The 13,582-nt window shown below is 39.5% G+C and overlaps 1 protein-coding gene across 2 annotated transcripts in view; it reads right to left on the bottom strand.

The window, feature by feature from the left end:
• LOC145981374 (uncharacterized) overlaps nt 1–13,582 on the bottom strand; it is a 54,492-nt gene that overhangs the window by 28,719 nt on the left and 12,191 nt on the right. For both annotated transcript variants that reach the window (XM_083114612.1, XM_083114613.1), the window contains 4 exons: nt 13,190–13,321; nt 10,800–10,913; nt 3,814–4,073; nt 563–760 (listed from right to left, as the gene is read on the bottom strand). In XM_083114612.1, coding sequence (XP_082970738.1) covers nt 563–760; nt 3,814–4,073; nt 10,800–10,913; nt 13,190–13,321 — 704 coding nt within the window. The remainder of the gene's footprint in view (nt 1–562; nt 761–3,813; nt 4,074–10,799; nt 10,914–13,189; nt 13,322–13,582) is intronic.

Here is a 13,582-nt window from a genome sequence, read left to right as displayed (position 1 = left end):
CCAAGAATTCAACATGCACCTTCTCTCCATATCTGATGGCCACGACTGAGAGGCACCTCCCCTCGTTTGCACACACTACGCTCACGCCATCTGTTGGATCGCGGTCGTACTTCACCTACTGATGTATTGGTGTCTGTTCTGTTCCAACACGGCCTGGTTTCGCCCACTGCTGTACAATTTCCCTGGCAAAACTGGGGGGGAAACTTATTTTCGGACTTTCCCTCGTATTTGACAAATCTTTTTGAGAACAATATCTCTTTTAATCCCTAAGTAAATATGTATTAATTAATTTTGGAATTCTGTCATTCAAGTTCTACAGCTAGAATAACAGGCTAAAAATACACATGGATTAAGAAAACAATTCTGCACCATGCAAATAAGAAAAAGTTTACTCCATCCAAGTGAAGAATCCACAAAATAAACTTTGCATTCATACATATCCGTGAATATGTAAAAATTTTCCTGCTTCAAATATCCCTTTCAGCTTTCACATAATACTGTTGATAAACAACACACAGAGATAGAGGGAAAAAAATAAACGAAACAAAACAAAATATCTTACCTTTCCTTTCTCTCTTGCTCCCTTCGTTTTCTTTCCTCTTCGTCTCTCTTTTGCGTTTGCTTATCTTGTTCGTCCTGCTTCTTATTTTCTTCCTCTAATTTTGCAACAATGGCTAATCTCTCTTCCTCTTCCTTTTGCTGTTTCAATTTTTCTATCCTACTGGATGTCCTTCTAGGTTGATATTCCATTAATCTTTTCCTGGAAGAAAATATACTGGTAAGTTCATAAATAAATCCTACCGCTGAATAAATAACTTCAACTAAGTATTAAGAAGTAGACTGAAATCAGAATTACTAATTCTTCTTACTTCTTCTTGCATTACTAAAAAAAAAAAAAAAAAAAAAAAAAAAAAAAAAAAAAAAAACACCTGATATTCCGAGTACAAAATATTTCCTTCTTGCAGGAAGCCTTTCAAAGGCATTCCACGAAAAGTTGTCGTACTCCATGTAAACAACAAAATGATGATTATGGAAATTATTAGTTATTATTATTTAGTTAAACTAAAATTAAATGTCTGATGAAAGGAGCGTGTATTCTCCTGAAACGTCACAACGAAAAACTGTGTTTTTATGCTTGTAATAACCGTACACTACAAGAGAAATAATGGAAATTATTGTTGTTTTTAATTGCATTAACGTTTAGATGTTTATGAATGCGTATTGGTGATGGGGCGTTACCGATATTCTACTGATCCGATATAAAATTCCAAATGGTCCTTGAAGAACCTGAATGGTTCACTGACCTCCTTAATAAATGTGTGTTTCAAGGTGACTGCAGTGCAAAATAAGTTGCATATTTAGACATTTACTTTTTAAGAAAGTAGGGCACAGAGATTATCCATAAAAATTATGACAAAATATCCAAATTTTGCACTAAATTATAAGATATTTATAGATATGTTGGATCGGTAAAATAATCGGTAATTTTACAATAAAGCGATCCACCGATATGCCCATATCGGCCGACTTCGTTTTTACGTGTTTCAGGGTACCAAGTTGAAAAAACTTAAAATGCGGAAAATGTAATATTGAGGAAAATTCTATGACATTCTGCCACGTTGGGACCATGAAGATTGAATGTATAATGTAGGAAAATGTAAAATCGAGGTTCCACTGTAATTTGCACATTTTACCAATAAACGTTACTAGCATCTGTAGCCTATATGTTTCACAAAGTAGTAAAAATTTAGTTCATTAAAAACGTCATGCATGTAACACACTTTTGTTAATGCTTTTCATGCATTCAGGCTATGCCATCATATTATTCAAGTTTTTCACATTTGTTAGCAGGCACCAGAATGTACTTCATGACACTATAGAATCACTTCATTATGAATATTTTAACACTATCTCATGTCTAGAAACTTAAATTTTGTGTGTAAAATGTCACACGCGTAACACTGGAATGCCCCTTCAGCTCTTCCTACGGGTTACGATCAAGCAAATATAATCAGTGATCGCTAAAATACCTTCCAACCACAAAAGCAAAATAGTCGCATAAAAACTATTATTCCAGCAATGAATATTATGTCACCAGGAATTTCAGCACACCTCCCCACTGCGTGAATGATAAAATATAAAAGAGGGGTGGAGGTAAGGATCCTGGTGACTGCGAAAATAGTTTCTCTGGTGTTTTATTGATTTCATTGGCCACTGGCCACTCTCGGGAACTTGTAATATTGCTTGGCAACACATCGTTCATCCACCAACACATGTTAAAAAAGGATTACAAGAAGAGGGTTAAATAATAAGGCAGGATCTTACTAAATACAGAAGTAAGGTTGACAATGAGATGAGGTCCTGCCTGTCAATCTGTCTTCGAACATGTTGTAATAAAATTATCTCCAGTGGTTATGTAAACACTCAAGAAAGTAAAATGTTGTTATGCTTTAAATGAACATTCTTTATTTCTGGGGTATAAAATAAAATATATTTTGGGATAAAGGGCCAGAGGCTCAGCATCTTAGAGGTGTGGGAGCATATATGCATCCTTTCTTGTCATACAGAAAACCAGTGGAAACTCGATTTTGTGAGAGCTGCAGTGGTCTAGTGACTAGGGCATCTGACTGCCACACAGGGGAGACCCACTTTTGATTCCCAGGGTGGATGATCTAAGGTTGGAATTTTTCCAGCTGTGTCCCCGCATAAAGCAGCTCTGGGGTTCACCCAGCCTTACCTTAGCTGGGGGCAACCCTAAGCAGTAAAGGAGGCTGGAGTGTGGTGCTGATTACATCACCTCCAAATTGGCTGCGACCGATAATGTGTGGGGGCTCTACCCCCCCATCTCCTAAAATGTGGCTTCCATGGGAAATTTAACCTTACTTTATTCGATTTTATGTTTTTCAGGGAACTAACCTGAAAAAAAATTACATTGTGGGAAAATTTTGTAGCCTTTCTCTCATTTGGCCGCGGTGGCTCAGTCGGTAACGCGTCTGACTACCATGCTGAAGGTCCCGGGTTCGATCCCTGGCCGGTTCAAATCCGGAAACTTTTCTAACGATGGAAGCGGCTCCGGCGCACACCCAGCGTCGAATGACATGGGTACCTGGGGGAAACCCTGGGGGGTAAAGGCAGTCAGGGGTGTGATGCTGATCACATCACCCCCACTCACGACCGGATGAAGAAAGTGTGGGGCGTTACCCTTCATGGCGTGGTGCTAAGCACAAGGGACCACTTTACCTTTTTTTTTCTCTCATTTGGAACCATGAAGCTTCAATGTATAATGTACAATGAGAAACATAAATTGAGGTTCCACTTTATTTATGCAGAAAAATTGGGATGAATTAGAATGTTGTGTCTACTTTCCTTTGAGAACATGAAATAATAAATGCATTTCTCTTCTTTTATGAATTTCTTGAGGTAAAGTGCACAAGATATACAATTTTATCACTATATAAAGGTGCACATGTACAACTCTGAATTGATGTTACCAAACAAATAGATATCTCAACATAATTTTCAAACTTAAAATTCATTTATAATTGGGAAAAGAGAGACGCGGTAGTATATAAATACGGAGAAACTAGTACTCACTTTTATCCACGAAGCTGTTTTTTCATCTTTTTCGATTAATTTCAGTGGCCACTGCCACCATCCTTGTTGGTGGTGGCAGTGGCCACTGAAATTAATCAAAAAAGAAGAAAAAACAGCTTCGTGGATAAAAGTGAGTACTAGTTTCTCCGTATTTAAAATTCCTGCTCATTTGAGAATGAGTTAAATGAAACGGTATTTGGGAAAGAAAACAGGCAATACCTTTGCAGCCTTTCCTTTTCAGCAAACAGCCGAGGAATCTCTGGAAGGAAGTCTTCTGATAACGTGTGGTACAAAGCTCTATCACCTTTAGATTTCGAATCTCTAAATCTTTTGGTCAAATTCTCCCAATCCTCTTCAGTAAAACACACAACTTGCCACTGGGGATCACCTTCAACTTCTTCCTCTTCAACATCTTTCGATTTGCTCTTCTTCTTCTTGTCCTTGGATTTCTTCTTCTTCTCCTTTTCTTTCTTCTTTTTCTGAAAATTAATAAGTAGATACACATGTTTATGGTGAATGCAAGATCAAGACTTTGGTACAAAATCTGGACACATTTCGGGATCACAAGTATTATACAGAGTTATCAAAAAGTCATGCAACCCGTCACGGTTGTTTTTTATTGTGTTGCAGTTGACTTGTGGTGCCAGTTGAGGGAGGAAGCAGTGTAGAGGTCCACAGCAGGATGGCGTACTCACTTGAGGAACGGATATTCATTCTGGAACAGTACATACAGAGTTTGAGTTACGGAACCACCGCGTCATGCTTCGCCGAGGCGTATCCTGAGAAGACACCTCCGAAGAAATCAACAATTAAACGTCTGCATGATAAGGTCAAGATTACAGGGAGTGTGGCTGATGCACCCCGAAGTGGTAGACCGAAAGTTCTCACAGAAGACAAAGTAACAGATATCAGTCACAAGTCACGCAATTCATTGACTGACGAGGAAAAGGACAGAACATGGTTTCAGCAGGACAGTGCAACAGCCCATACCTCTCGTGTGAGCATGGACTATATTGAATCTGTGTTACCTGCGTGCATCATTACGAAGCCACTATGGCCACCCAGGTCTCCCGATCTAACTCCCCTGGACTTTTTCCTCTGGGGATTTCTGAAATTTGCGGCCTACGTAACGCATCCACACACTTTGGATGAACTGAAGACGAATATTCAACGTACTGTGGACAACATTTCATGTGATACACTCCAGAGGGTCTTCAGGAACATGATCAAAAGGGTGCACATGTGTGAGGAACTGAATGGTGGTCATTTCCAACATCTTTTATAGTCCCTCCATGGGTTGCGTGACTTTCTGATCACTCTGTATAAAATGGTATTAAAATGGAGATTATAACTCTAAATTGAATTTCAAAACTATACTTCTTACACAAAATAAACTTTCCCTTCTAATAGCACACTTATGTAGTTGTCAGAGTATCAAGTTAGTCCTGTGTAAAGGAGCCCATTTTTGCTTCTCAAATAGTTACAACAGAATTACTCAATTTTCCGTGAATTGCGTAACTATGGATAATTCAGGCTTCACGGAGTTCCACTTCAGTAAATAAACTTTAAATTTATTGTTTAATGCTAACTTAGCTGTGCTATACAAAAAAATTACTTACCTGAAAGGGGAGGGGCTCTGAATTCCACATTTTTATCACCAAAATTAAAGAAACCATTTCGATATTGTAAGACTGCTTCATTTCTTGTTTACATAGGTGCAGTTATACAGGGTGTAATTTTAATGACACCCACGGATCATGGAAACGTGTAGAGGATATCAAAACAAACAACTATTCTCAGTAACATTTTTCTTGTTGGTGTGTCGTTTTGGTGTTACAGTCATTCAAAAAAGCCTGTTTTGCTGCCTGAATGATGGCAACCCAACACAACATTTGATTGCATCTGGGATGCCATTTCCTGCGGCGAAACAGTGCACGGCAGTGTTGCAAGGAACACACAAAATTTGTGAAAAATGCCAGATTACCAACCACATTATGACCTGTAAAACAAATATAGGAGCGCCAGAAGACCAGCAGTTAATCCAAGGGAAGGGGTAAGTGAACCAATGATACAAAAATGTAGAAAAACAAGGTATTCAAAATTAAGTGGTGAGATCGGATTTTGTCTCTCAGCCTACATTTCAAATATAATCATCAATAACAAATTTTATTGGACTTACAGTTTACATCTGGCTGTTTATGCCCAGCTACATCTCAAATATTTGCAAATTTCATTGCAAGGTTGATACCTCCAGGTTTGTATATCCATTTGTCCTGATACATGTTTTGTCTTTGCTGATAACGGAAGTATCCGAGGTTCACGTTACATTATGGCTAAAACACATACAACCACAGTAACAACTTAATCATGAATCAGAAGCGAATATACTGCCATATTCACAGTTGCAGATGATTACATGCATACCTGGTGTGTAGATAAACACAATTGTTGGAGAGCTTGTTTTACTACTACTTATATTCCTATATTTTCAACCATATTTGTTCCTTGCCTCATAGTGCTCTGAATATTACATCACAGTTACGTGTTACCTTTGGAATTTTGAGTTCTTTAATTTTTATTTTGTACTCTGTTCAGTGTCACAGACAACCAGCATCAGAAGGATGGAGTGGATGAACTAAACTGTAGATGCGAACTTGACGAGATTTGCAAATATTTGACATGCAGGCTGAGACAAAATCTGATATAACCACTTCCTTTTGAATAAGTGTTTCTATTACCATTTTTCTATTCATTGGTTCACTTCCTGTTCGGTTACAGAAAGCATTTTCTCGCTTTGTTTTATGGTACATAATGTGGCTGGTTGTAGGCGTTATTTTTTCACAGAATATGTGTGTTCCTGTTAACACTGACACACACTGCTTCACGGCAGGAAATGACACCTCAAATGAAATCAAATGTTGTGTTGGTTTGCCAGACAGCAAAATGGGCTTTTTTGAATGGCTGTAGCACCGAAACGACGCACCAACGAGAAAAATGTTCCTGAGAAAAGTTGTTTGTTTTGATGTTCTCTATACGGTTCTGTGCTCCACGGTGACCTTTAAAATGACACCCTGTATAATTATATAAATTACCATCATTAATAACAAAGAACAAATTATTGAATAAGTGCTACACACATATTTCATGATTCACCAAACCACAAAAATCTATTAACGTTACATCAATGCTATTTTTTGTTTGTTTATATACGTCAAGTAATTAGTAATTATAATTATTACAAAAAATACCATAATAAACAACCAATTGTACACTGTTACAGGCATGAGTGTCACATTAGAATACACATCTCAAGCACAAGAGAAGGGTGTAGGGGAGGACGAGGGAGGCTGATAGGCCCAACATATGAATTTTCCTCCCATGTACGTTACTTTGTAAACGAAAGTAATGCGGGACACGGAAGAATGTAATTTATTTTCATTTTTTATATAAAATTATTCAATTGGAAGAAAAATGTGGTGGGCCTGGCAGACCCCGCAACCCCTCTGGAAACTTATTTTGCTGCAGACCTCTGTAGCATAATTCACAAATCATAAAAGCAAACTGTAATTATGACATGCTCCCATCAATTTTTGTCCTGAAATAGTTTTTGTACAGGAAGTATTTCTTAATATAAACTAAACACAAAAAGATTAAAAATCAGCAACTTACGTGTGTGAGTATGAGATTTTTCGTACTACGTTTCGGAGGTTACACTACCTCCTTCTTCAGGTTGAAATGATGTTATTCAGACACCTAACATGGTGCCTCGTCGTGAAAGTGAAGGTTAAGGATTTAGGTTAAAATGTTGTATGAAGGACACTTTCTAAAAAAGAAAAGAATGTAAATTACACATCTAAAACCGCGCAATCCCATAAAAACAAAAGAACGTCCAAGGTTGAAGTCGGTGAACTGCCGACCAATGCCCGGGGTAGGCGAATGCACGGTGTCAGCCCATAGCTGGAGAAAGAAAACTTCTCCTCCTCAGTCCTTCCGAACTGGGGCTCGGGAGTCACCAATCCAAGGTGAAATCGACTTCCACCTCGGCGGCTTTCCTAACCTCAGGAGTAACACGGAAGCCCATCTCGTCCCTATTCACTGCGGCTTTGTCCCATTTTTTAAAGAAATTAACCCAGCCGTCTTCTAAATTCCCATCGTCCCTATTAAGTTTGTTCCAATTTTTCGCGCATATATAGGCAGCTTCATATACATTTCTGTCCAATTTATTGTTAACCTCCCTAATAACCTCCCTTTTAGCAATCTTATGTCGGTTAACCAATATGTGCTCAGATAATCCTGTTTTGGGTATGCCCTCCTTTACGTCCTTATCATGCTCTCCCCACCTAGTTTGCATATTCCTCCCGGTCTGTCCCACATATTCCTTTCCGCATTCACACACTATCCTATATACCCCCTTCCGCTCTTCAGGGTTATTGCGCCCATCCCCCCTCCCTTTCTTATAAGAGGTAAAATGTTTTTCAATACTCCGGGGTGCTCTTATCCCACATTTAATCCCGTAACCCCTCACGGACTTTTCAATTTTCTCGGAGACACCCTTAAAGTATGGGATCCCGACAAAACATGTGTTCTTTTCACCGTTTCCTACCTCAGTTTTTTCCCCCTCTTTGCCATTTTGCGATGCTTCCTGCCTAACAATCTTTTTTGCTTTCCTAGCTACTTTTTCCAGGTCGCGGATAGTATACCCATTCTTTACCCCTACTTTCCTTATCCATTCTTCTTCTTTCTCTTTCTCTTTTTCGTCGTTGCATAGTCTTTCGGCGCGAATGAAAAAGTTAAGAAAAACATTTAATTTAGTCCTATTCGAATGTTGGGACCTCTTATGGAGGTACAGCTCTCCAGCCAACGGTTTATGAAAGACCCCGGTTACGATCCGTTGTCCGGTTTTAGTAAGGCACAAGTCAAGAAAGTGGATCTTTCCGTTGGCCATATCTTCTCTAGTAAATCCAATTCTGGGGTCCTGCCTCCCCAATTGGTCGAAAATGCTGTCAAGTTTGATTTCATTCCCTATGATGAGGATGTCATCCACGTACCTCCCATAATATTTTACTCCCCCCCCCCCCTACATGTTCCATAGCGGCCTTTTCGACGTAGTGCATGAAGATGTTGGCCACAAGGCCCGAGATGGGATTGCCCATGGCCAACCCTTCTTTTTGTCGGAAGATTTTATCGTTAACATAGAAGTAATTGTACCCCGTAATGAGAAAAAACCATCGGACGTACTCCCAGGCGACCAAGATTTCGACGTTTTGGTCAATTAGCCATCTATACAAACAATCTCCAGCTTTGTCCCGGGGGACACTGGGGTACAGATTAATAACGTCGAAACTACAGATTACGTCCCGTTCATCTATGGTGAGTTTCTCAATAGTTTCTTTGACCATGAGAGAGTTTTTGACGCTATACGGGGTGTCCATATTCATTTTTCCCATCCTCTTAATCATCTCTTTAGCTAAACCATATCCCGGATGGGCATACATGGGGATAATGGGTCTGAGGGGTATCCCTTCCTTATGGGTCTTAGGTATCCCAAAGGCCGTAGGAATATTCCCTTCCTTAACCCCCTTTAGTAATTTCTTTTTTTCCGCGCTTCCCAAGGTAAAACTGGTTTCAATGCCTTTCCTGATTTCTCGTTTGATTTTACTAATGGGGTTAACTTTGATTTCCTCGTAGTCATTACTTCTAAAGCTATCTTCCAACTTACTATGGTATTCCTCTTTCCCGATAATAACCATCTTGTTTTCTTTGTCCGATCTAACCAAATACACGTCACTTTGTTTAACCCATTTTTTCACATTACGAAGACTCCCCCTAAGCTTACTTTCCGTTTTCCCCTTTGGAGCCCTATGATTGGTAATGGGTGGGCCTTGTTCCCTTATGCTTAGGTGCATTTGTTCATCTATAATGTTACGAATTTTTACCCTGACATTGGATTTATCTTCTTTTTCGTCTAATTTTCCAACTATTTTCTCCGCCGCAATGACGAATTCCTCTTTTTCGAAGTTTTCATCCCTAATGGCAAACTTATGCCCCATTTCTTCATGAACTCCGCACATCTCAAGATTTGCTGTGCCATTCATTTATGAAGTTTCTGCACTCCCATTGTCACACCCTTCCAAGGGGAATCAATCTTCTTCACTTCTCAGAAGAAGGGACGGACCGAGGGCTGCTCCTGCTATGAGTGCAAGCTTTAACAATGTTCCTGGAGTGAAAAGATCATTAACCGATCTTAACGTTGCAAGCATGCCTCCTGCTTGAACACACATGAAGTTGTAAGGCATCAAACCCACAAGTACTGTTACAAAGAACAGGGGAAGTGGGACACCCACCAAAGGAGATGCCAGATTGATGAACCAATTTGGTGTCATTGGAAAGAGCCTCAGGAACAGAAGAAAATATGGTAATCGATGAGAGTTCGCTTTCACCAATAATATTGAACCTGGAATGGCAAAAGTTTGTTTGTAGATATAGGCACTGGAAAACAACACTGTCACATAAAACCTGTTCACCTCATAATAGAGAAGCAGAGTGTCTGACAAACTTCTCAATTCATCCAAATTACTTGGGAACTTCAACTATATATGCGCGAAAAATTGGAACAAACTTAATAGGGACGATGGGAATTTAGAAGACGGCTGGGTTAATTTCTTTAAAAAATGGGACAAAGCCGCAGTGAATAGGGACGAGATGGGCTTCCGTGTTACTCCTGAGGTTAGGAAAGCCGCCGAGGTGGAAGTCGATTTCACCTTGGATTGGTGACTCCCGAGCCCCAGTTCGGAAGGACTGAGGAGGAGAAGTTTTCTTTCTCCAGCTATGGGCTGACACCGTGCATTCGCCTACCCCGGGCATTGGTCGGCAGTTCACCGACTTCAACCTTGGACGTTCTTTTGTTTTTATGGGATTGCGCGGTTTTAGATGTGTAATTTACATTCTTTTCTTTTTTAGAAAGTGTCCTTCATACAACATTTTAACCTAAATCCTTAACCTTCACTTTCACGACGAGGCACCATGTTAGGTGTCTGAATAACATCATTTCAACCTGAAGAAGGAGGTAGTGTAACCTCCGAAACGTAGTACGAAAAATCTCATACTCACACACGTAAGTTGCTGATTTTTAATCTTTTTGTTTTTAGTTTATATTTATTTGTGAGTAATTCGCACATTATCAGCATAGTATTTCTTAAACTTACCACAACTTTTGGATAATCCTCTCTATACAGCCTAGTACCATAGAAATACCAATATGTGGAATTATTTTCATCCTGTCCTAAAGGTTCCACTCTTAAACTGTCAGCTTCCAGGTTCTAAAATATAAAAGTGGAACAAAATTACCAGACAAACTACAAAATAGTAACAGCACAGATTAATTGGCATGCTATCAGCATTAGTCGATGTAGGCATATTGTTGTCACGATAAAATTATTGGCAATCTGACAAAGTGGAAACACAATTTAATATTCTCGGATTTTATATTTTCCCACATTATACATTCATGTTTAATGGTCCTGATAAAGTAAATGGTATAACATTTTACAGCATTTTAGGTTCTTTCAGCTTGGTCCCCTGTAAAACGTAAAATCAAGGTACCCTTGTACATACCAGCAAATCCTAAGTAGAACATTTACAATTACGCAGAGTTAAACTATGCCTATGCTTGCCACCAAAGCACAAAATTTCCATCCCTACTTCTTTCGTTGATTGATTTTGGTGTTTTTTAAGTCCACTTTATGCACAGTAAGGGTAATCGGGACTGGACCTACAGTTTAAAGTGGGATCTGAACCACTATGTGCCTCCACCGGGTATCGAATCTGGGACCCCCTTGATTACAAGGTGACGACGCTAACCTACCATTACTACTCTTTCATGTTTGTTTCCATATTGGTTCATATATCACAAGGAAATCGTGGCTTGACTGAAACCCACTCACACAAATTGCCTACTAAAATTAATGTTAATAGAGCAACTGTCTCCTTGGCATCCCTTGTAATGTCCTGAACAATACATTATATTGTATCTAAAGATATCTGTTTGGCGGTTACGCGGAGATAGGTAATTAACTCTGATAAACTTATTTTTCATTTTTCTGCGTAAATTTCTTTCGCGATCGATTCTAGCCAGGCACAATTTCCAGATGGCAGACCAACCCCCTCCTTCCATAGCCTCCCACCTAACCCATTTCAAACTATATTACACCGACCCCAATGCAAGAAGTGGCATCTACATGATCACCTGCACATGTGGAGGCAAGTACGTAGGTATGACAAAGCGCAGGCTCGATGATAGGCTCAAGGAGCATGATGCTGACCACCGAAATGGGAGGAGAAGAGCAGGCCTTTCCTACCACCTCATAGACGAAAACCATAAGATAGACTCAGCCAAAATAGTCATGGAAAGGTTTTCAAAGGAAACTTATGCCATAGTGACCATGCCTGCCGACCTCAACACTAACTCCGGGGCCCTCAAGAAAACCTGGCTTCCCATTATCAGGAATATGTGCACCCACCCAACCTGCTCCTCCCCCACGACAATCATAGGGTTCGCAAAAAAGACCACCTGCACATGTGAACAAGTGCTGCTCCACGAAAGCAGATGACGAGAGCAGGAACCGCCGCTTACAGCACCAAAACCCCGTTCTGCGTTAAAATAAGGAAGCACTACGCCCGCACAGGAATGGCAAAAAGTGAAAGGCCTACGTCAAATAGCGCCACCACGAGCACAAGCGGAAGAAGAAGGAACCACGTCACCTGCAGCAAGACAGTACACGCCTGACGAAACCAACAGACAGGTGGCGAAATCGATCGAGAAAGAAATTTATGTGGAAAAATGAAAAATAAGTTTATCAGAGTTTATACATTATAGTTGTATGTTATTTAGTAGGCATGTTGAGTTCATTTCTTTTTTTTATTTTGTCAACTGTTTAGACTGTCACAAGCAACTAGTACTATAAGGGTAAGCAAATTAATCTGACCATGTTCGAAAGGTACAAACAGCAGACTTGAAGTACGGTCTTCTCGGAAGTGAAGTCTCATAGTGCAGTTCAAAAGCACCAATTAAACAAGCAATCAAGACCACAGCACTGAACACGCATCATTGCAGGTTTCAGTACTTCACTCGTGGACTCGATGTTCATTTGTTTGCAATCATGGAGGTAGAAAGTTGTCAAGTTGTTGATTGAAGTTCTTCTAATGTGTGTAAATGTATGGATGAAAATATTTTAAAATGCAATTCACACTTCCACTCCATGACTTCAAGACGGAACTGCGAGACCATTCTCGGAGGATGTTTGCTTCAAGATGCTCTTGCACCTTTCGGACATGGCCTAAGTAAATATCAACCTGGTAATGAAATTTACAATAGTCTCTCAATAACTATAGCAACAGGATAATAAAATGCGATGCAGGTCTTTAAGTTTGTAAATTGTTGTGAGTACACGAAGAATAAACCTCTTATTAAAGTTAAACTGAAAGTTTAGTTCACCACAACTAAAGTAAATTTCTTGTACAGAGGGAGATGTACCTAACAGCTGTGCAAGAAAGACAATATCATGACTTGAAAAGAGTAAGCATACTGACAACTAACCTTCAACAGATCCTGCACATCGTCTGCATCTAAACGAAAATCGCACAATGCATGTAGTATTTCCACCTTTGTCCTCAGTGGTAAAAACTGAAAATCCATATCTGTGTTGAAGGGATTCTCTCTGCCATATTCCTGAAAGGGAATTCAAAAAATCACATTTAATATCAAACAGTTCATTGTTTATTATTACCAGAGCATTATGACATTTCACAAACTTCTCATAAAATGTATTTTGAAAGAAGAAACTAATAATAAGCAACCAATACACAGTGCGGTCCATAAGTTCCCGGACTAAGGCAATAACAAATTCAAAGTCAAAGGTGTATGAGTTTTGACTGTATATTTACTCAAAACAGGATCCATTTGATGCGATTCAATCTCTTCATGGCCTCA

Source organism: Lepisma saccharinum, chromosome 29, assembly GCF_977018435.1.
Source record: "Lepisma saccharinum chromosome 29, izLepSacc3.1, whole genome shotgun sequence".
NCBI lineage: Eukaryota > Metazoa > Arthropoda > Insecta > Zygentoma > Lepismatidae > Lepisma > Lepisma saccharinum.
This window is presented reverse-complemented; position numbering and strand designations above follow the sequence as displayed.